Source organism: Vanessa atalanta, chromosome 17 (assembly GCF_905147765.1).
Source record: "Vanessa atalanta chromosome 17, ilVanAtal1.2, whole genome shotgun sequence".
Lineage (NCBI taxonomy): Eukaryota > Metazoa > Arthropoda > Insecta > Lepidoptera > Nymphalidae > Vanessa > Vanessa atalanta.
Window position 1 is genome coordinate 721548 of NC_061887.1, and position 25124 is coordinate 746671.

The following is a 25124-nucleotide window of genomic DNA, read 5'->3' on the forward strand; positions in this document are numbered from 1 at the left end:
CTGCCTTGAGAGTTGAGTTATAAGCAATAACGTATGAAAATTATGCTTTTATTTTAAAATTTTCATTGAATATTTAACATTATTTTATAATAATTGATTATCTTGTAGTTCATATAAGAAAAAAATATTGAGTTTGGTAGCCCGTCAAATGGCCTTCAATAATTGAGTACAGTCCGTAATAGTTATAATCAAATTCATTAAAACCCATCCTAATTCTTCAATTTAAGTCTATAGTAAAAAGATTTTGTTCATAATGTTAAGAATTAAGATTAAGGTTGAAATCGACTATTTTTTAACGAAAATGTCAAAAAACAGCTGTGATGTGACATTTCAAGTGACACATTTATGAACAGCTGTGAGCCGGCTGTGTATTACACATTTTTGTAATTTAATTAGTTTAATATAACAACAATGGATGAAATTGAATATAAATTGAAAACGAATAATAGTATTTTAATTGTCAATGCGATAGATAAATTAATATCGACAATAAAATCAAAATATAAGCCTGGTGAACGCCAAAAGTTTGTGTTAGAGAACGAGGAATTAAAATATTTAAGGGATAAATGTGCTTCTCCTGACAATATGGTGAGCTTGACGGCATGTCAGGGGCTGCTGGCCTTGGTCGAGCTTGGAGTTCTCGAAATAGCCCATACTATGTCAACTGTCGTCACATTACTTCCAAGCACACAGTACGTATAAAACATCTTACATTCACTTGTTTTCGATGTTCAAAGCTTTTCCTTAAAAATTACTTACTACACAGCAGAGATAAATAAATCCTTATCTTTTATATAATATTATTTATTAAATAATAATCCTTACATATGGTTTTTAAGTAGGATTTTCTTATAACCATTTACAAGTTTGTAACAAGAAAATTTCTCCTTACCTTTTCGAATTGTGGACACTTTGAGCGTCGGGTGACATCTCTGCAGGGCTTGTTTACACATCTTGGAAGAACCTTGGCACTCATTTAATTTGTTATGATTATTCAGTAACTACTCAGCAATCATATCAACAATGGCTGGCCTTTTAGTTCTGGATCTAAAGTCTCGCTTGATTCCTGGACAACAATACAAGTGTCAGTTTTCACTAAAATCACCACAGCACCCATTCATAACTGTTCTGGAAAAGAATAAAGATGCTGAAGATGATGTGTTGGCTCAGATGCATGCTCTGTGTACACACCCTGAGTATACGTAAGTTTGTAATATAATATTTAGTTTTAACCTTCAAGCCATGCATTTTTTGGATTATAAGTAATGATTTCTATATTTAAATTTAATTGAATATTTTCTAGAATTGCATCAAACAGCTTAGAACTCTTAAGGCCGGTGTTTCTCTGGCTGACATGTAGCCCACATCGAAGCCACAGCATCAGGCCCTGGCAGTTGCTGCTGAGCTTACCTCAGTCTGATGCTCAGTCCAAACTATTGCTTTCCTGCATCAGTTGTCAACAGGTGATGAAATTATTATCACTGTTCAATGTAATCAAAATACCTTGCAATTTTTTGACCATATATTTAAATTGACAATATATCCTTCTCCTTCGAAAAAGGCCTTCCTTTACTAACACCTGTACCCTCTTTCACGCGGGTGGAGCTTCGGCCGGAAACTAGTTAATAATAGTATGTTTTCTAAAAGTTGCAATTTTAGGTATGACCTACAAGGATGAACCATTAAAGTTTAAAAATAAAATAATGCAGAGTACATATCATCTGTAATCATTTAAACGTTTTTTTAATTTTAAATGTATATTTTACAGGTTTGTAACCCAAAGCAAATAGAGCAAGCATATGCAGCATATTCGGCGGTGACGGACGCAGCGATCTATCAGCAACGTCGCGAGCACGTGGTGGCCCTCATGCCCATGCTCGCGAGAGTTTGTGCTGAGTTAGTAACACATGGGTAAGACCACTGTTACCTATTTTGAATTTCGTGTTTTCTGTTACATATATGTAGATATTCTGATCTTATTTTTCTCTGAATTTTCATTATATAATGGTAAAGAAAATATTATTTTATTATAATAATTGGGAAAGTTTGTCATTCAATTGTTCCTGGACATTTGTTTCTCTATTCCATTAATCTCTTTCTCTAGTTTGTATTGTCGTCACGTCAAATACCTTGAGATATTTCAAATTTTTACTTCTTCATTTTCTCATATAAGTTGTGGTTGTGGTCATGATAATTCATATTGTGATCAGCGGTGAATAGAATTTCCAGTAAATTTTGAAAATGTTGATAATAAGTTTTGGGTGGATAAACGCGTTGTGTTGTTGCTATGAGGTCCAAATCTTCTATTTTTCTCTTTATCTCTCAGAAGATTTAGTTTTTCTATCAACTGCACGCCTTGCTTTCCTTATTAACACTTCCTGACTGAGTTAAGCGAAGGATCGTTTAATAATTTACTATGCTTGGCTTTGTCCGGTTCTTTCCTTGTTAAGCAATGTCTCCAACACTATAGATCAAGTACTTTGTTGCAGACGCGACCCGCGCGGCTGCTACAGTTTGATCGAAAGGTGTTGTGCGCTGGACGCGCCCGAACTGAAAACGGTCGCCGGCTTCACCGTCATGTTGCTCGCGCAGAACTTGATTAACACCTCCGCGCTGTATCTACATGAATTGTTTAATCTGTGTGAGTAATTGAACGTGTATTATTGGACAGTTTATAAGGATATCGCTTCGGGAATTTGTAGGAACTTTCATTAGGAATCCGGCGATGAGAAGTTGCTAGTGCGCACATTCGTATACATCACATATATTTGACCTGCGTTTAGGTTGGGAATTTAAAGGCGCGAGTAGCATCTAATATTACTTAAATATTATATAAGTACCGTCTAGCGCGATAACACATAGTCACATATGTATAAAATAAGCGGGTGAGTTGCTATGCTTTTACGGCAGGGGCTAACGCATTAATTGTCAAAATTACATTTTTTTTTCAGGTCTTAATATAATTAGTAAGTATGAATTCTCGTCCATATGTCTGAACTCCTTCGTCGGACTATCGCTGCAGTGGCTCCATCTACCATCGTACTTAACAAACAACGCCTTAAAAGTAGCCTCCAAAATCGTCGACATACATCAAGAATCCAAAAATACAGACACGGGCCTTCTAATAGCGAATTTAAAGTCGAATGCAACTTTCCAAGCCCTAGTTCACGTCGACAAAGAACTGTACGTTTATTATAAGTTGCTTAATACCTGGGAACGATTGAGAGATAATGAGGACAAATTAAAGAGTTGGATCGAAGGTTTGTTGAACGCGAACGAACAGTTGAAATTGGAGCTGCTAACATTTTTTATAGGGATTGTAATGGACAGGCATGGGAATTTGGACATTGTTTTGAAGTGTATAAGGCTGATTATCGATTTAGTACGAGTGAAGAAGGAAGTGTCAGTGACGGTGTTGCCAGTACTATTGTATAAAATAGCGAATGATGTCCGACCAAGTGTAAAGTTGGAGTGCTTGAAGGGTTTGCCATTGATGGCTACAACTAAAGTGAGTATCGTTTAAAAAGTTTGGTAACGTACATAAAAAACGTACGTTTTATTATTATTAAGTTTACACACGATTTTTTAATCAGTAACTTAAGATTCTAAAAAGTCAGCCTAAAGTCCAGCCACTGAGAGAATGGATGTTGTAACTTTGAAGATGCGAATAATTCAATATAAAGATTTTTGTATCATTTGTATCTAATAATATCTTTAAAAACTAAATCATATAATTAACTTACAATAAATATTATTATTTTATTTTATTTAAATAATATATCGATATACCTATTTCTAAAAATTCATAAATCGTTGTTACAAGGTTATGTCAACCGTTGATTTTTCTAACGCATCAGTCCTGACTCCTGAGTTGTGACCAATTGCCATGCCAGATGCCACTCGCACCGCCTAGTCGACTAACCTATTCATTCTCTATTCATCTATTGGATACACATTGCGCAGAATTTCATTGAAATTAGATACATGCATGTTCCTCATGACGATTTTCTTTGTTCAGCATGTAATGGATTGTTCAATTAAATTCAGCACATGATAATTCATTGTTCTTGAGGTTAGGACGCTTTCCCAACACGTGGCGATCTCGGTTCTTTAGTTAACTACATTTTATTCAATGATATTAATAATAGTAAGGAAATGAAACGAGTTGGTAGCATTTTAAAATTTCATTTGACAGGAAAACGTTCCAGCGCTGGTAGCGATACTGAACAAATTGAAAGTTGGAAGAGGCGTCCCAATTTCTCTGCTTATCATGCTCTACACGAGTCTTGCCGAAACACAGGTAGGCTGTAGGTCAACTTACGATTATAAGTTTGTTACGAGTTTAACTGGCAAATGTCTTAAATGCGTTGCTCTGTATTTTCAAAATTTTGTGTGCAGATATGTGTGTCTGTCTGTGTTATATGCTGCGTCGTTATTTTAAAGATTCCTCTTCTATGAATTAGATCGATACACTTATTAGTTACAGGCAAGAGACCTCAATGCCTTTCCGCAGTAAATGAAGAAATAAACGCATCTTTGAAAACATTTTATTTCTTGATTCATAGACAAACATGTTATATAAGATTTTTTTACTAAATTCTCAATATACTAATTCCTAATGCTCGGAATTTGAATGTTGCCAGTACTTCCACTTCAGTGTCCCGGAAAGCTAGTAAACTTTGGGTCCCATACATGATCTTTTAGGAAAAAATTCAGAGTATTGTGACTGCACCGCATATTCGCCTCGATTATAATATTTCCTACGTAGGTGGCTTGGCTTTGAAATTAGCTACCGCAGCCTAAATTAGATTACATACAATTGTCATAGAATTGCAAGTACATTATACTGCCAAACCACGTCATTTTCATTGATTCAGTTTATAAGAACAATAAAGCATTGTTGTTTTATAGCTAAAGTGTGGTTGGCACTCTATTATTATTTCGCGAAACGTTTTACCTTACTCATGCGCGTGCGCAGGCCCGCTGCTTCCCGTACCTGCAAGAGACGTTGTCGGAGAGCTCCCCCGCGGAGTTGAAGTGGGAACTTGACGCGGTGCGTGCGCAGGCCGTTTTGAAGATATGCGAGCTACGGTTAGTAATAATTTATTTTTACGAGATTATGCCACACCCGAGATGATTATGGCATATTCAGTTAATATGCAAAACTTGTATGAAAAAAATTGCCCTCATTATCAAAGGTAAAATTATAAATTTATTTACCGATTTTTAAATGACTTTTTTCGGGCATCCATTACGAATATCATTGAATATTCAAGCCAATAATATGTGTCAACTCGATATCAAATATTGTTTATTTTTCTTAATCCTCTAATGGCCGTTGGGACAGGCTACAGGAAGCCTCGCAACAACTCGCATAGCAACTTGTTAAGAATGCATACGTTAACGATCGTATTCCTGTAGCCCGTCGCCATAAGTCTGAGTAACGTGTCGCCCGCAGGCCGTCCAGCAACGGCCTGGAGCTGGTGTCGGTGATATCGTCGCTGCTGACGCGCTGCTCGGACCGCGCGGGCGCGGCGGCCAGCTCGCTGGCGCTGGCGGCGCTGGCGCAGCTCTGGCGCGCCGGTGCCGTGGCGCCGCCCGGCGCCTGGCGCGCCATCGAGCCCCGCCTGGCGCGCGACACCCGCCCCGCCGTCCAGCTCAGGTACTCCTCGGAACCATCGTAGGTAACAAGCGGTAATTGAAAATTTCGTCCAGGCGAAATGTTAGTTTTTCCAGTTCGCCCAGCTAAATAAATGTGACCACTTGTGTTTTTCAGAGAGCCTGTTATCGCTAGAAGTAGAATAAGAAGGGCCTCCTATGGGTCGAAAATAATATACAAATTAATGTTACACTGCAGTAGTGACTTCCATATGATTTAGGAATTAGTAGTAGTTATTTGATGTACATGACGCTGATCGGCTAAGTCGCCATGAACCCTGACTTGCAGCCTGTGCAAGCTGCTGTCGGAGATCCCGGCGCTGCGCGCGCCGTCGGCGGAGTTCGAGCAGCTCGTGTGCGACGCGGCGCGCCGCCTGTGGCAGTTCGTGGCGGAGGCCGACGAGCCCGCCGTGCTATGCGCCGCCTGCGACGCGCTGGCGCTCTACCGGGTCGACGACTACAAGCTCAAAGATATACCCGAGGTAGGACTTGAAGCGATAATTTACTCAAAACGACTTTATGTTACTAGATAGGAGCAACCTACCCATTTCGCCTTAATATTCAGACAGATCTTTGGCTTTGAGACTTTGCTCATACACCTACAGAGCCAAAAAAACAAGGACGTCCGAATCGGAGTAGTCGCTTAAACTATTCCACTTGGTTACAATGATCGTAGGCGTTGTTCGTATGTCAATAACATTTAAGCGGCTAGTGAAATAGCTTTAAGCTAGTATTTATGTGTGTGTAACAGATCTACCGACGTACAGTCAAACTGCCGCCATCGTACTGTAAGACGCCCGCAGACGCGGCTCGGAAACCTGAGGATGTACTCGACTATGTGCCTTGTAAGTATGTTTTGAAATGCTCACAAACAAAACAGCTTTAATGGCGTTTAATGATATCAATGTGTGGTTGTAGAAAACTATCATAACTCAAGAGGGATGGGTAGACAAAAAAATCATTCAATTCAAAATAAATTATTAAATTTTGACAATGTTAACTTTGCACAAACAGAATATTAGTGCAATATAATGGGACCGGTGTCGATACTTTATTAAGTTCCTTTGCAGTTGCTTATTTTCATCTCATGGAAGTTTACTGTTGACTTTGTCATTCTTGTCAGTTTTATGTATTTCGGACGCTCCTTAAACGTCTGTAGACGTAACAATTACTTAGCTATCGTATCTGGAGTGCTGTCCCTCTAAATAAGAGCAGGTGCTACCTACCCAGATTAGCCATCACCAAGTCCTGAGCTTGATCTTTTTCCACTGAATCGTCTAGGCGAAGTCTGGCCGGAAGTATTCAAGAATTCAAACCAAATCGCTCTGGCGAGCGTGCAGCGCCTCGTGTCGAAGTTGATGGAGCGCGAGATCAAGTCGTACCGCAGCGGCGTGTACGCCCCGCAGGCGCGCGAGCCGCCGTCGCTGGCGCATCTGCCGCCCGCCAGCGCCGTGCGCGGCCTCATGGAGTGCTTCCGGAGACAGGTGCCACGCCAGTAGCTTCGGAATATGTTCATTATAATAACACTAAAAACCACCAGAACCCACTTCACCAGTGGGTCTTGAGTCCAGTTCAGTCATCTGTCACGGTAGCACGTGTCAGCGTACGTTAGGCGTCAGTTGTCTTGGATGGAAGGGGAACGGTTTTTTAAGCAGTTTAAAGTCTCAACATATAACCAAGATATTTTTTTAATTACAGGCGACTTCTCCATCCTACGACTACCCAGAAGCGGTTCTTCTAGCCATACTCCACACTCTCTCAGCGGATTACCCGAAGCCTCTCCCACCTCTTGACTTCTGTTTCCTCCACGAAGTGTTCCACAGGGGCTATCACTGGAAGGCAGGCTGCGTGAAACTGGCGGCCAGGCAAGCGAGCACCTCGGTGTCTGCCAAACGTTTGATCGAGAACTTCCTGCAGAACATCGTGCCCGGACGCAGCGAGGTTTGTTGAAGCGACTCTTCTGTGCGGATTTTGTTCGGCTTGGCATTTATAATATATGCTCCAATACTATATAAGGGTTAAAAAGCTTTTGTCATATTGCATGGATGTATATAACAAAAGCTTGCAATTTGCCAAAAATCATCATACATTTAATTCATTTGAATACAACATTACCGTGTGACTTAACTACACACCTCGCACTAAAGACGTACTAGACGCAACGGTAATAGATATGCTATCAGTACTAAGCGGACAGGACAACTCCGCGCGGGGGGTAGTCTCTAGTTAAGTCACTCGTGTTGTAAATTTGATTCAATAATTTCCACATCATGTATATTATCATTGTAAACATTAATTTTTTCAGGAATCTGACATAATGCTGTTCTTCGAGAACCTCCCGATCTTCTGTCGCACCGTACCTCCGAACAACATCCGAACACCTCTCGAGAATTGTCTCACTGAGTCCTTCTATCAGCTACCGAAGTCGAGTCAGGACCCCGAGGAGCTGCTCTTCATCAAGCAGTTGAGGATTATCAAGGAATGTTTGGAGTCGGATAGGATACATGACGCCAATAGGACCCTCCTCTCGCAAATCGTCGAAAACTATTTTTCGGTTCTTGATGATGACCATTTGGTAAGTTTGACGTTCCGTTGAAATGAATGACCAAATAAGCGTCAGTTGTTTTTAAAACTGTAACAACATAGTTATTTTTTTTTAATCAAGGTAGAACAGATAACAGAACAAGTACAATAAAGAAATAAAAAAAATATATCTAATAAAAAGTCTTATATGTATGCAAGTGCGTACGCGTGTGTGTGTAAGTGTGTATTTGTACATGTGCATTTGTATGTGAGATTGCGTGCTATATGGTAAGTCATTAATAAGTCATTAGTGAGAATTCGGATTCTTTATTTAAGTATTATTGACACTTTTTAATAGTAATGGTACAGAATTAACTTGATCGTAAAGTTACAACCAATATAATAGGTCAATATATACCCTTTTTCCAACGAGAGATGAATTTAGTTTTACAATTCAGAACATAATGATGTCTGCTTTGTTAATAAGAGATGAGAAGAGATTAGTGACCTAATATTAACCCTTGTTGAATCCTGAACTGCGATACAGCGCGTCGTAAATAATTTCAAGATGACATATACGTGATACATATATTTTAAACTCAGTGCTGTTGTGTTTTGATAATAATATTTCGGTAACGATCCCAAAGAATATCTCAATCGAATGCCTCACGTAATTTAATCTAGTACGGTAGTTTTGTCTGTTTTTATTTTCATGCGATATCAACGTATCGCATACTTTTACCAAACCGTCTCATTATAAATGACATGACAATGTGTGCCAGTTACGGTTGCGTTTTAGGGGTCGGTCGTCAGATGTTAGGACTCGTGTGAGGACCTCGAGGTTCAAGCTCGCCTCATACTAAATTCCATCAAATTCCGTTCGCTGCGCCAGAGCTACTTCCGCAATCGTAACCGCGGCCCCGTGCGCAGGCGTGGCCGGCGTACCTGGAGACGTGCGCGTGGCTGCCCACGAAGCACCTGGAGCGCATGACGTCGCCGGCGGGCTGGTGGGAGGTGTCGGGCGCGCTGCTGCGGCGCGCGGCGCGGGTGCGCGCGGCGCTGGCGGCGCGCGGCCTCGTGTGGCTCAACGAGCTGGTGGACGCGCACGCCGCCTGCCCGCCGTAAGTGCCGTATGATAGTCTCAGCGCACGCTGGTCTCCATTGAGAAATACTCAATATTATTTTAATGGAGATCTGCGGCCTCGTACGTATAGCGACTAGACCAACTAGGCAGTCAGATATACATACATAGATAAGCTATTTATAATTCACGGTAATATTATGTTAATGTACGAGATTGTATCGCTTTAATATATTTTTTTAGTTCTTTATATTTTGATTTTAACTATTCAATTACTGAAAAAAAATGTCTGCACTTCAAAAGGGAACAAGAGAACTTCCTTCGCTGCATATTGCCGGCGCTACAGGCCGCCAACACCGACGAGCAATCGACCACGGACTGGTTCCTGCAGCTGCTGGCACGAACGCAAGTCGCTTTTAACGAGTAAATATAGTTTTAACATCGTCAACCAAATCACTGAGTACCGATCGGAACGGTCTCCTATACCGTATCGAAACGCACGCATTCGTGTCTCGTAGGACGGAGGACGAGGCGCAGAAGCTGTTCCTGTGCGACGTGTTCTTCCTGAGCGTGCTGGTGTTCAGCGGCTGCTGGTCCCTCGAGCCGGACGCGGCGCGCGGCGCCCTCCGGCGCGCGCTGCCCGCCGCCGCCGCCGCGCTCGTCGCGGGCGCCCGCTGGCGCGCCTGCGCGCTGCCGGTGAGTGGCTGACCGGTACTGACTGTACTCTAGCCGCCCTGACGGTTAGATGACTCACCTTACTTTCACAACGACGAGTGAGAGACATGTCCACGATAACATTTTTAGATTGGAGTTAAACGAATTGAAAATCCTTTCGTATCAACGGAGGGGTCTCCTTGGGAGCGAATACGGATTAAGTTTTTTTTTTAATGGTGTATCTTTTCACATGTCACCTACCCACCGCGGCAGTTATTGGAATGGCTGTGCCACACGCGTGACACGATCCGGGAGCCGAACACGGCGCATTGCTGCCAGCGCGCTCTGCTCGCACTGAGGCACACGGAACAGTTCACTACGCAGAAGATCTGGATGAGGATGTAAGTATAATATAAGTATACGAAGAATATTTTTAGTTATTTTTCCAACTAAGAAAATACTTTTGAAAGTCGCCCATCTTGATATTCTGTGTACAAGAATGAGGATATTTTGGAAATTAAAATAGAATATTTAGTATGTAACACCTTTAGGTATAAAAAAATCGTTGTGCTTAATAAATTTTAATTCTCTTTTTCAATGCTAAAGGAGGAATATTGAAGAGATCTAAGGAGATGGTTTGTTTGTTTCTCTAGTACTTCTTTACTATTAACTATTCATTGCTAATTTACAATCCATAAAAAATATCAACGGCACTAATACAAAGCAAAGTTTTAGCTTAAAGACTGCTAATTGTGCTTATTCTGTACTTAATCCTTAATTACATAGAGGTTCAAAGTATAAAAGTAATAAATAAAATGAGAATAGGAACGAATGTCCCAGACGCGTTCAAGGTCACTATAATAACTCACCACTTAGCGTTTATTAATGATGTTATTTGATCAGTAAATATACTGACGTGAGAGGATATAGCGGGTTGGGAGCAAATAGGGGTTATAACTTTGCTTTAGTAACGTTCAAAGGAAATTCCAGTCCATACTCGTTAAATTTATTATTCTTATACTTTGCCTGCTATGTTGGAACAGTAACTGCTGTCATTCGAATTACATTTTATATAACAACGCTAAAATAAGTATTTCATCAACATAATGTTAATAATATTTTTATTCGGAAACAAAGATTTAACATATTTTTTGTTGTCCGTACTAACACATATGCACGTGCAATAAATATTGTGATAACGCTTATATCCTATTAATAATAAGAATTTGACAAACAAAAATATTTTTACAGGGAGATGAATCATGGAAAGACTGCTATCGCGTTAGAAGATTCAGAAGCTTGTTAATGAGATATTAAAAAGTGTTGCCATGTATTATATTACGATATTTATAAAATTCATGAACTACGTTTTTAAATGTTAATCTGGCCAAGTACTAAGCAAATACAACAGTGTAATTACGGGAACAAGGGACATAACATCTAAGATCTAAGGGTTGGTTTCTTAATTTAAATTAAATGGGAGATATTGATCTCTTATCGTCGGGTAATTCCCCTCTTTGGTGCTTCTCTAAATTAAAATCATGTAACCTTCAGTTTCTAAAAACATTAGCCAGAATAATTTACAATCTGATCGCTCATTGGTCGTCTATTGCGTCATGTGTCACCGACCAATGGCCATTCAGATTAAAGCTAAATCAATTTAGACTTTAATGAGCGTTTCAAAAACTAGAGATAAAACAATGTGCTTAATTTCATGTGTCTTATAAGAAGTCTCAAGTACCCGTTAAATATTTGAGTGTGGCATAGCATACTTACCTTCGTGAAAGACTGAATTTAACATTTGCCTGAGACAAATCCTATTTTTTTAAGGTTAATTTTTCAAAATATCTATACCAATTAAAAGTTTTATTCAATAGTTCTTCCCTAACCAAATACACCAAAATTGATTGATTACCACTTATTATGTAAATGACACAAGTTTAAAGTTATTACTATTATATTATTAAAGATATTTGACATTGTTATTCTTTATAAAATACACTAAAATACGAATCGCTTTTAAATGGAAAAAAAGATGACAATATTGTATCCAATCGATCATAAATGTTTAATAAAACAATAATATATACTAAAATGTTTTTTATTTCATTATATCGTGTTAACATTCATTGATTATATTTTACATAGAGATCACTTTTTATAATTATTACTAGACTTATTATTATAACATATAGATTTTTTATCTGTGGAACACTAAAAATCTTATAAAAATGTCATTACAAACAACATGTTTATAGTATGTAGCTAAATGTCCTATCGGTGAGACTGATTAAAATATCTAAATACTAATAAATATAGTATGGATGTTTTATAATGATACGCACACATGCGCACTAAATAAGTTCAAGTAATTACATAAACAAATCTAAGCTATTTTTATTTAAATTTACGCTAAATAAAAGAGAGAAGTATGAGTTCTTTCTACATAACTTCATATATTATTTAAATGAAGCTATTCTTAACTCATGTATGATAGTTTTATTTTTTACATTTTTACATTAGCAGCCCGTAAATGTCCCACTGCTGGGATAAAGGCCTCCTCTCCCTTTGAGGAGAAGGTTTGGGGCATATACCACCACGCTGCTCCAATGCGGGTTGGCGGAATACACATGTGGCAGAATTTCGTTGAAATTAGACACATGCAGGTTTCCTCACGATGTTTTCCTTCACCGCCGAGCACGAGATGAATTATAAACACAAATTAAGCACATGAAATTTCAGTGGTGCATGCCTGGGTTTGAACCCGAAATCATCGGTTAAGATGCACGCGTTCTAACCACTGGGCCATCTCGGCTCTTAGATATATATTAGTGATAGTTTTATATCAATAAGTAAACATTTATATTACCAATTAAATAACTACATCACATATAACTTATATTATACAATAATGAATTCTTTATACACAATAGTTACACACACTCACTGTCACTCTTGTCATTAAAACGAATGTCAGTTCCAATCATCGTCTCTATGAGTCTAGATATGTTTTACCAAAAGGGAGATGACGTTTATCTCATTTATCAATCATATTTATAGCATGTAGAAAATCCATTGGGGTCAACAAATAAAAAGTAAAGGAGTATGTTTTTCCATTTTGTACGTAAAACATCTTTTAAATTGTTACATGTGATAATGTCTCAGTCTGGTTTATGCTTAATTTGCATTGTTTAAAGCGTTAGCAGAAGGTAATCACATAAGAGGAAATCACGCCGTACATTTCCACTGGTACAGCCATAACATGGTGAAGTCACGCACCACCCTAGGGTGTCTGTGTATCTACAATGTCTGCGCGTCGTGCCGCGCGCGCCGGGCTCAGAGAGCAGTCTCATCGGCTGGCGCCTTGACCAGCGGCTCGGTAGGGCTCCTTACTGGGACCCGGAGCACCTCCTCTTCGAGTTTTGCCTCCACTGGCATGTTCTGCGAACATATTCAGATTAATATATTGATTAATTTATAACAATTGTCAGAATAATTTAAAGGAATCTCTTTTTAACATTAAAACATTGATCAACTTCCTTTGAATTGTTAAATGATTTTATTTTCAATTCAATCATTAAATATATATGTCAGCAGGTGTACTGGGGGTCATGTGGCAGGCAGTGTAGGGGTACCTCTAGCGCGGTGTAGTGGTTGGCGGGGCGCGGCGCGGGGCGCGGGCGCGCGGGCTCCAGCAGGCGCGCGGGGCGGCGCTGCGGGCTGGCACGCGCGCCGCCCACGCACGACACGCTCTTCAGCAGTCGGGCTCTGTAATTACCTGATTGCTGATTAATTATATTAATGTTAGTTTTCTTCTTACCAATGTACTGAAACTTACGCATCCAGGAGTTTCAATAGCAACCGACTGTACGATCGGTACTCATCTTCTCCAAATTCGGCGGGATGGTGTCTCGCTGACTCGTAAGCGTCACAAAATTGATGGACCAACTTCTGCCCTCGACCATCTAGGGGTGCAGCAAGAGACGACAGGAGAAATGCTCGGAGAGACTCGCGCGAATGACGTTTAAGGACCGGATCTTGACGAGCTATTTCATCTTCTGCAGGATATGGAATTATTAATTATTATACAGAATATATTTACCAAAAGAAAACACATCTGGACTAGACATTCATAAAATTCCATCTTATAAAATTCAAATATTATTATTGAAGGCGAACTCCTGAGACTATCATTAATGTGCCACCCTATTGGATAAAACTACAATCAGGGCCGGACCGTAAATTTAGGGGGCCCTGGGCTAACACTACTTAGGAGCCGACTAAGATTTATCTGAACTTAGACTTGAATTAATTGAATGGGTTTAATTGTTTGCAGGTTATAATCTGTTTAATTTAATAACTTTATGGATTCTTTCGCATTATCGTCTATTTTTGACTTTGACCTGACTTAGCTGGGGCCCTGGGCTGAAGCCCAAAAAGCCATGTGGTAGATCCGGCCCTGACTACAATCTACATTTATATTATTCATATGTCAAATATAATAAAATTATATTTAATGGTTTCACCCCTAATTTCAATAATCAACATAAATTCAATAATCAAAATTTTAATCTTAACTATACACACAGTATGTGTCTGAATCAATCACCTAGAGTTGTGTGTGTGTGTGTTTTTTTATAGGAATACAGATGGGCTAATCAGCCACCTGATAGTAAGTTGTCAGCACCTCACACTATATATTAGCATTATACAAATATTAATCATTTAATTCACAACCAATGTACAGGTAACATGGGGCCTAAGATGTTATATCTTTAATACTACTTCAAGGCAGTACAGAGCAAAATAAATTACGGCCGTTTATCTTTTAGTTATTTTTAACAGGATTTGGTTATAATTTTTATGTAGCTGAAACAAACAGTTCAAAACTAGTTTTACCTAATGTTTTAACATCATCAACAGCTCGGAACCTATAGTGATAAGGCTGCTGTGGTTCAAGTATGTAGTGGGAAGGTTCGGCACATAGCAAGCGTGGCTCATGCACAATCCGAGGAACTGCTTCTATACGACGCTCTATTTCTCTCTTTAAGCACTGGAACGAAAACTAATATTCTTAAATATTTCTTTGTGTTATCAGTTGTTGATGTGAATCCTAATATTTGTTCAAAAATAAGACTATTAGTAAGAACAATGTTATTTTTTCACTATTTCTATTTTAATTTATTGCAATCTTACTTTACAAAACTCGTAAAATCCCAATAGTTTTATTACAGATTAAAGAAAATTAATTTGATTTCTTTTGAATGTCACCTTTTTCGCGGCCACACCAATGGGTATATGAGGGCCTCGCCTGGATCGAAGGGCGAATCTTGTTATTTGTCTTTTTGCGAAAATGAATAGGATCACGAAAGTTAACACACCCCCGCTTATAATGAATATAATGTTCAATATACTTGTGAAGTCTTGCATAGCTTTAAGTTCTATTTAGGAGTTAATAAAGTATAACAAGCTATATAATTCAATAACTTTTCTATATATTTATTATTAATCACAATATGAGTTTAGATGTTTTTGACTTTTGTATAGTTTTTTGACATTTGACAAGATAATTTATTTATACACGCATCACACAAGGTGGGAAAGGCTTCAAAACATACAGCCGAAGAGACCAATTAATTCAATTGCAATTATATTTAAAGTTTTCTTGAAATTCATAAAATGATATAAAAGTATAAATTACCTCTAGAATATTTAATTGAATTTCTAAAATGTAATCTTCTACTATAAGCATAATATAAAAATAATTAATTTAAGGTTATATATATGATTATGTAGACATTTTATACATAGGTTATATAATATAATTACTTGGTGAATTAATCAAGAATAATTTCTTAAGTCTTCGTTTTTTACGATTGTATGTATGTATTTTGTTAAATACGCGATTGTATCGCTTAATCATCATATATACGTATAATTTTTTTAATCTTATTCACTTAGTTCGTCTACTTGGATTTTCATAATTATTTATTAAGAGTAAACATATTGTAGTGTTAATTTTAAATAATAATAACACATTAGTAGGCATTTAACTAACATGTATAGTATGTTACCTAAAATAAAAATATATTAAGCGGTTACCTTAAGATTTTGCTATTATTTTTAAGTATGCTCTAAAAACGTAGTATTGTTTTAAATAAATAAATCTTAGAAAAGAATATAGTATACTGGGATTTTCTATGCTCATTATTAATTCCTAATACGGCATCAAATATGTGCTCTGATTTTCAATTGAAACTATAACTCTTAGAGCAGAACTTAAAACCTAATAAGACATATTTCCTTCAAGAATTGAGTCTATGCCAATTTCATGTCACTAAGGTAACTAGATAGATCGCTGGAATTTTACAAAACATGATGAATTTTAATGTGTTTTCTTCAATATATATAAAAGAGAATTACAATATAAAATAGAATGCAAAATGAAGGTTTAATGAATTGATGATGAACGTTTACTTCAATGAAAATTATTAAGCTTTGACGATATTCAAGGAATAAAAGGAAGAACGTGGAATTAAAATAATAATAACAAAAATTATAGTTTTGTTAAAACACCAAACTTATTCAGACAACAGACTATAATAAAAAAAAATATATATTCTTCAATTTATTTTTTATTTAATACAAAACATACAGATATATACTACAAGTACTATATACAATAAATAAATAAAAAATTAAAGGGTTTGTAAAGGGTAGCATGAAAATTAATTTCGTTGTATGGAAAAATATATAGTACAAAAGGAAGAAGTAGGGGCAGGTGTTGAGGATAACATTACATTTAAACTTCAAGTTGAGTTCTACAAAAGAGTTCAAAACAGACCGTAAGAAAGAGATAGATTGAATAGAACACAAAACAATATAAAAATATGAGAAAGAATGTTAGTATCCCTGTGAAGGCAAATTGAGATCCAATAAATCTTTTTGTGGCAAACAGAAATATAATCTTACTTGGTAAATATAATAAGTACAAGCAGAGACACTAAATATGCTATGCTTTTATAAAATAAGTCTTCCCTCAGATCAAAATATCAGGCGTCTACCAATATTCGGTGGAAGGATGGTTTGTACTTACACAATTTTGGTTAGAATCGTTAACAGTCGCCACGTCTATGAAGTCAATAGCAAAAAATATTTTTCTCATAGCTTACGTCGCTGATCTGAGGTTGCAAGGAAACGCTTAGTTAAAGTCCCTACTATCTTGATTTTTACAATCTCGCGGTAAGATATTATTAATTTTTATATTAACTTAACAGTGCAAACATACTAAAACCACCACGATGGCTGTCTTCAGGATGGGTCAGAGTGACTGCGGGATTGTGTTTCCTTCAGTGCTGAGCTCTGCTCGTGGCTCGGTGGAGCTCTCTTCGTGACATGCCACAGACCTTTTTTTTATTGCAAAATGCATTACCTGTTTTCCCCACATGTAATGGGATATATGGCATACGTCTCACATATATGGGGGTGAGTGGTGGGGATTCGAATTTATGAAGCAGGAACACTACTGATTGTTTTGAATTGATCCTAGCATTAACTGTAACTACTCAAGATATCTAAAATGATTATTATCATTGTCATCTTTGCGAATAAGAATCAAAATTGTTTATTTTTATTAATTTACTTTAGTTTTCCCAACCCAACCAACTTTAAGCCTTATCCAATGTAAGTAGGAAAAAAGATAAACAAACCTTAGATTTACGTAATTCATGCGATTTGCTAGTATGAATTTAGCTGCTAGGAGTTTATGATGAATATATCTTTATTTATACTACAAAACTATTGCACCTAACTACGTATTTCCACATTAATTTGGCTTCTTAAAGTCCGAAAACAGTTTCGTCGACGTTGAAATCGACATTTTTTCGCAAATCCATAGATTAAATATCATAGATTAATCAAGCTCTCAACCAATGATATCGCGTCAATTTGCTGTCAAATGTTGTTTGTTTAGCTTTTCTCCTGTTATGATTAGGATAGAGTATATATTTCCATACTTTAAAATTACACTCCTTAACTACAGATTTATAAATATGCCATCAATGACCCTCTAACACGGAGTTTCTCAATGAATTGATTTAATTCTACAAATGTAATTAAACCCCCTAATGCCTATTCGTGATTATTTAAAACGAAACACAGCAATCTAAGTTAATTAATTAGTAGATCTAAGTTAGTTGTGATTCAACGGGGATTGCCGCTAGCATTCTTGCCACCATTCCTTGCAGTCATGAATGTACAAAAGCTTTTTTTTTTAATTTTATTTGTACGCTTATTATTAAGGCCTTCATGTATTTTTTATTTTAATTTTTATTTTTAAGGAAACTAAAAGTATGTAAATATCTGTTAAAAAAAATAATAAAGTATACACCCACGTATTAAACCGCTTATCGATATTTTTTTATTTATAAAATTAAACTTATTCAATAGGGTAAACCTCTAAGTGCATTACTATATTAATGCACGCGTTTTAAAATAATGAGATTCCTAGAATTACTTAAATATTCATCGTATATCATACATACAAGCCGAACATAAATTCCATCAACATGATTCTTTCGATTCAGTGTTGGGCGAGGCACGAACGGCTTTGGCGGGAAACGCGGCTTGCATACTTATTTTCCAATATGGAGGACGCTATGACCAATACTTTTTAATATCAAAGATAACATAAGTCTTTGAATATATAATATGACAAAACGATATTGAAAAGGGATAGACGACTGTGTTATTTTAAAAGCTTATATACATATGTATCATGTTGTCTCTTTCCCGTTTGAATGCATAGTATAAATACGAAACATTTGAGCAATGTATGTGTATGTTTTTCCAATATGGTGGACTTGCTGTCAACAGTTTTCAATATGGAGTTCAATTGTTGATTGCTTATTGGTCGTTTCGTTAGATGGTTTTGTCGACGAATTCGGACAAGAATATTTCTTTATGTAGATTCAATTGCACATAATCATTGTCTTGGACGTGATCATAGTTACCCATTAAATAAAATAGTCTTTTTATAACATATATATTTAAATTTATTCTAATTGTACCTACTACAATTGCCTTGTTGTTCTAATGTGGTCTTATGATTAGTTGATACGACTGAAAACATTGAAGTCTTCGATTTCTCAGTCCGGCCAATTAAAGTTGTTAGTTTGATTTCTGTAAAGAAACCTATGACCATTGTGATGAAGACCACATACAACCTGAACTAGCACACGTTAAAAAGGTCCTACAGCGGAATGGATATAAAGTGGGAAACACAGCTACACGGGATCATAAGTTACTGCGGCAGTACAGGGTTGAAAGACAACCAGCATTTATGCCATGCCAGCTAGAGTCCTGAGCAAATATGCGGTGAAGACTATCTTCACTGCTTTCAAGAAGATAGGGCAAATGTTGCGTTCACCTAAAGATAGCTTTCCCTTGGAAAAACCCGGAGTTTACAAAATCGATTGTAGCAATTGTATAGAAAGTTGATGATTTCTCATACATAATAGACAGTATATAATGAATTCGTGGTCTATAAATATAGATAAACGATCTGTAGCACTCTCATCAGTTATTCTGCTGAATGGTTTCTGTTTAGCTGTAGTTAAGGGAATGTAAGGGATGGAATGTACTCATAAATCTAACAGGAATGTTACCTAAGCGTGAAGGCAACCACTTACCGTCTAATTTTTAATACCTAAGCGATAAAAAATTCTAGAATGGAAAAGATCATAACACAATTCCAAAAATGCTACAAAGATTGCTGATTCTCAAAAAACTCATATTTTAATCATTACATTAGATTTCAGAAAATATTTTCCAAGGTAATATAATATTATAAAGTAATATATTAAATTTCACAATTTCGTAACATAGAATATAAGTAATACCGTAGCTTCTCGTCAAGGTCAGTAATTTTAGCGGGAATATGTCAAAATGGCGGCGATACGTCACAAAATGGAGCGCTAAATACAAAGTCACGAGACGGCGGAATAATTTATTTTAAGTGTATATTATGTAGTTTTACTCGTGTTGTATAATATAAGCGATATTTTTCTTTACAATGATATACATTTTTTGAATAGATTGCAAGACAGAATAGCATTATTAACGGGACGTGAATCATTACTGTTTTATTTTTTAATTAATAAATATAAAAAATAAATGAAACTTTTTTCAATTTTTAATGATAATAAATAATAACTATATAACCATGTTCAAATACTTATTTTATTTCCTAAATATTAAATAAAAATGATATCATTGAATATTAAATTGAATGAATGTTAAATTTTTTTTTTTGATGGTACGCATTGGAGTTGGCTACTTAAAAAAGAAATCGGCCTCATAAAAGAGCCAAAAGCAACGCGCTTCACTTGACGTTTATTTAACGTTTTGAAATAGGTACTGTATGCGTATAATTCAGATCGCGTACGAGTCCCACCGTCGGCACGCGGAGATATGCGCACGCGACGCTACCTGTGTCAATTTGGCGATATGGAATATCATTAATTCTATGTATAACCGCCGGCGAGGACCTACCTGTTAAATGAAATAACAATAGCTTCATTTAGTAAATGCTATAAGTTAAGAAATTATATAAGTAAATGTCGATTATGACGTAGGAGTTGTCTATTGAAAATAAAATGTATAGTATATCTACGTGTATAACTTGTGAAATATTGACGGTGATACGCCATTTTGATACGCGTATATCCCATAAATTTTATAAATAATATGGTCATTGTCGCATATCAAGTTCTGATATTATATGCTCGTATTCTGTGGTTATATTCAATTTCGAGAGTGAGAAAAATCTAGATGTTCAATATTAATAAATTATATTTAATATTATATTTTATATTTTCTCGATAACTTATTCGATACATTATCAACAGCCTGGAGTATGGAGAAAGGAAGTAAGACAGCTGGCATTTTTATACTCCCAGCCTCAAATTTAATTAAGCTGGGACAATCAGCGTAAGAGCATATAAAGGCATCTTGTATTTGAGTACAGATGGCCCAGTGGTTAGAACACGTGCATATAACCGATGAATTCGGGTTGCCTGGGGCAAGCACCACTGAACTTTCATGTGCTTAATTTATGTTTACAATTCATCTCGTGCTCGGCGGTGAAGGAATACATCGTGAGGAAACCGAAATTTCAACGAAATTCTGCCACATGTGCATTCCACCAACCCGCATTGGAGCAGCGTGGTGGAATATGCTCCATACCTTCTCCTCGAAGGGAGAGGAGGCCTTTAGCCCAGAAGTGGGAAATTTTCAGGCTGTTAATGTGCATTTACGATGCACAGTCATTGAAATTAACTGCCATAGCTAATCTCACAGACGAAAGTACGAAAATTTTATCAAATTGCAAAAAATATCATAAGTAGATTTGCTTTTATATAAAGAAGAATATTCTAATACACTAGGAATGAAAAGAGCTTAAGTACCGACAATTTTTATTCTAATTAGAGACAATAAATCATAGATACAACCAAACACAATATTTACTTTCAAAACTTCCAGCGACTTGTTTTCAATTAATATAAAATAGAACTTAGCAAGTGATTGACGTTAATTGTGCTCGACAAAACTGTTTCATAAGGACACCGGGCTTAGTTTTGTACTACAGGGTATTCAAATTGAAATGCCTATTTAATTTTTTTAATGTTTTATATTATTTTGAGTTAACTTGGATAAAGGATTTTTTGTTATAGGCCTGTAAACATACTTATACATATAAAAATTTCTATAGTCGATTCTTCTCGGAAGAATATAATTTTTTCTTTATTAGCTTTACATTCAATTTAATGTAACATGACTATTGAAAAAGCCTGCAATGGCCTCTTTGAAAAATAATATTTACCTACATTTGATTTGTCAGTTAGTGCCAGATACCCCAATAGCCCAAGAGTTCGAGGGAAGCTACGAATAAGACGTTAAAAAAAAAAGTTGATGGTGTTATTAAAAATTGATAATTTCGAATACCAAATCTCAAGTTTTGCTTGTAAAGGTTATTCAAAGTTTAATTAGCGATGCATTCTTGTTCACGATCCGACGTCGCAGTCGCCATGTGTACCGAAGAGGGCGTAATTACACGATTAGCGGGATGAGTCACGACTTGCATCACTCGCCGCCCATTCATCTATTGCGACTCCCACACAGTAGAGTCGCCATGAAAGGTTCAACAGTTAAACACTTAAGACACAGACTTTGTCGTAAAAAAAAACACAATGTTAAAAGGACAGTTTCTAATAAAATTTTATCAAATTGACGTGAAATGACATCAATAGTTCCACAGAATACGGACCACTTCGAGACATGACGTACGTACCTTCTCAAGTTTTAAGTTTAACTTGAAGGTAAAACGAAAATACTAACGATTCGATAACAGGAATCGCTGGAATTCTTTAAAATAAAATAAAAGTTAGTTATTAAGAATTGATTACTAAAATTTTATTTACCTAATGTTTTAATTTAATTTAATAAAAACTTAAATTACGTAAATGCAAATCAATTTATTTTAATCTTACTGTATGTACATAAGTATTAAATACTAGGTATGTAAAACAGTAGGTAAGGCTCATAGGTATAGACTCCTAAGACTCCGAATATATTTAAATACTATTATTCGATGTCAGGTTGAGGTTCGTTTATATTAAAAATATATCTGGAGATAAAATATTATATATATATATTCATGTAGACTCATAAAAGCCCATTTGAATAGCCATATTACAATGTTGAACTTAATGTGAATCTACCACCGATTCCGAATGTAGATTCTACCGAAAAGAACCGACAAGAAACTCAGTAGTTACTCTTTTCCAGCATTTTTATTTCGTGTTAGTTTATATAGAGATGACTTCTGTAAAAAAAAACTCTTAATAATCCTTTGGATATTTTCCTATATTACTCTAATACTTAAATAGTCTTTTCACAATGACAATTTTATTCAAATGACGTGAACAATTACATAAAGTGGCTGGATATAGTTATATATTATCTACCCTAAATCTAAAAAATGTTTCAAATGATGACGTATATTCTTGATTGCTTTGTTAATTATGTCTTCCAAGCCTGTCATAACGCAGGGAATGCCTCGGTCAAGTCGGTAATAGTCAAGTCTGAGACCATCAAGGTGGCGATCTAAGAGCGTCTCTTAAAAGTTTTGGGGGAGAGTAAATCGTCAGAACTCTGTTTGCACCCGGGCTCTTGTTGTATTTAAGACGGCGTTGTTATCGTCTGTATTCATTATTTTATTTTGAATATTGATGATAAAAATAACCGCATCATAGATTTTTTATATTTTAATGACGTAAATACATGTCAGTTATCCACTTTGGTTTGGGGATTTTCCTCATTTATTTTAGAAATAAACGATTATTGTTATAAACGTAACGTTTACCTTTATCCTGAAAGTAGCGAAAGCATGGCAACACTACATACGCGGGAACACATCTGTTTCTTACGCCCTTTGTGTTTATTTAAATTGTCTATATACTTAATTTACAATATGCAATTAAATTATAGTACAAATAGTACCCACTATGTAATAGGAAAATTAAATTATGATAATATATTCTATGTATTAATTCACTATAAACCTTCACAGAGAAAATGTACATACAAAATATACGCAGTACCTACGTATAGAATTTCAAGTACTTATATATGCAATTTAAATATATCGGTACTCTATGATTTAATAATAACTATTATTAACATTTTCCAGTTCGACGGAATTGTACAATTTTACTCAAGAAACTACTCGTTGGGTAAAATTTTACAATTTCTTTATGAAAAACTTTGATGTTAGGAATACGGCTGTGAGTACTTAATTTAATTAAATATTTTTACTTAAATATTATATTAAAAACGGATCTTGTGAGCATCTGTGACGTCATTTTGAAAGATTAAATTGAAAGTGAACAACGGTTCCAAAGAACTGGTACGAATATTCCAGATAAGCTTGTATTTTTGTGAAATACACATCTATGTATACTTACTATTAACCAGTTAGCAGTAAAGTAATAGAATAAGCCCCAAATATTGGTGTAAGATCTCCTGCTTGCCAAGTAACAGAATATTTAGGAATATTAAATTAAGATTTCCAAATCATACCCTTGTTCCAATTACAGTTTAAACAGTTGGACTTTGGGGTAATCATTCATTGACCTCAATAAAACATAACACCCCGTCTTATTACCTCCACCGGTGCCATAAGAGTTGGTTAAATTTTAGTCCAGAGGATCAGAATTGAGATTCAACGGGGAAGTGCTGCCACCATTTTCCTAGTCACGATTTGTACATATAATTTAAATTTTGTATTGTATATACTTATTTAAATCCACAATGTAAATAAGTCTTATGTAAATACATGACAAATTAAAAAGTATGTAGTTCAATTACAAAAGCATTTGATGTACTTTAGCGCTTTGGTGTTATCTAAATGTATTCATAATTCAAGTTTTCTTAAAGTGCCTTTATTATTACTATTATATTATATTTATGGCTAAGTGCTTACAGTCAGCTGTAACCTTTTGATCTTTTACTTATCTGTAAGAAGCTCATAAAGTTTTTCTCCCTCTTGTAACCCAGTCCATTGCCTAACGTTGTACAGCCAAGATATAGGTTTTTCATTTGTCACAGCTTGTTTTCGTATTCAAATATATAAAATAAAACAGCGTGCACGTTTCATTTGTAGGATTTAATATTCTACGGTTATTTAAATATTTATTTCCTAATATTTTTTATGAAATAATTATTTAAATACATTCTAAAAATTCAAAGACCTAAATAAATAAAAAAAAGTATAATCAACATTAAAAGTTTGTCCTACAAAAATTCTTAGTAATTCTTAGAATTCGAATGTAAGCAATAATTTATATTTTTTTAAACGTAAGAAGCGAAAAAAATTCAGTAGCAGTCGGTTGTAGATTTCATTTGATAAGTTACCGTCCGTTTTTAAATTTACTGCCTAAGGTTCGTCGGCCGCACACCGCAGTCAACAAGAAAAAAAAACAATGTTTTTTTAAACTGAATAATAGAAGTAGATTATGTAGTTATTATTAATTAAAAATTCTACAACAATTATTGATTAAGATTGAATAATTGTTAAATTATATTGTAACCAGGTTTAGAGAATGAAATGCGCGGAATGTCGAAAAACAACTTATGTTGCTCCATTTAA

General features: G+C 35.8%; 2 protein-coding genes across 3 annotated transcripts; one reads left to right on the top strand and one right to left on the bottom strand.

Annotated features, from left to right (window-relative positions):
• Positions 1 to 359: 359 nt before the first annotated feature.
• On the top strand, positions 360 to 11945 carry LOC125070516 (focadhesin). Of its 2 annotated transcripts, XM_047680414.1 has the most exons (20): positions 360 to 692; positions 999 to 1202; positions 1304 to 1463; positions 1769 to 1911; positions 2490 to 2641; positions 2952 to 3508; positions 4196 to 4300; positions 4979 to 5091; positions 5459 to 5662; positions 5948 to 6140; positions 6410 to 6503; positions 6940 to 7142; positions 7357 to 7599; positions 7964 to 8233; positions 9112 to 9302; positions 9566 to 9685; positions 9781 to 9958; positions 10190 to 10317; positions 10523 to 10551; positions 11168 to 11280. In XM_047680414.1, exons 1-19 carry the CDS (start codon positions 412 to 414, stop codon positions 10542 to 10544), a joined length of 3561 nt encoding a protein of 1186 aa, XP_047536370.1. In that variant the 5' UTR covers positions 360 to 411; the 3' UTR covers positions 10545 to 10551; positions 11168 to 11280. The 2 variants fall into 2 exon arrangements, with proteins under 2 accessions (XP_047536370.1, XP_047536369.1); XM_047680413.1 differs by lacking the exon at positions 10523 to 10551 and having other exon boundaries at positions 11168 to 11945.
• Positions 11946 to 12946: 1001 nt separating this feature from the next.
• LOC125070368 (protein C1orf43 homolog) lies at positions 12947 to 15461 on the bottom strand. The gene is made up of 5 exons (XM_047680207.1): positions 15188 to 15461; positions 14816 to 14969; positions 13755 to 13974; positions 13552 to 13684; positions 12947 to 13357 (listed from the first exon to the last, which is right to left on the bottom strand). The coding sequence occupies exons 1-5, from the start codon at positions 15344 to 15346 to the stop codon at positions 13253 to 13255; spliced, it is 771 nt and encodes a 256-aa protein (XP_047536163.1). The 5' UTR covers positions 15347 to 15461; the 3' UTR covers positions 12947 to 13252.
• Between the last annotated feature and the right edge of the window lie 9663 nt (positions 15462 to 25124).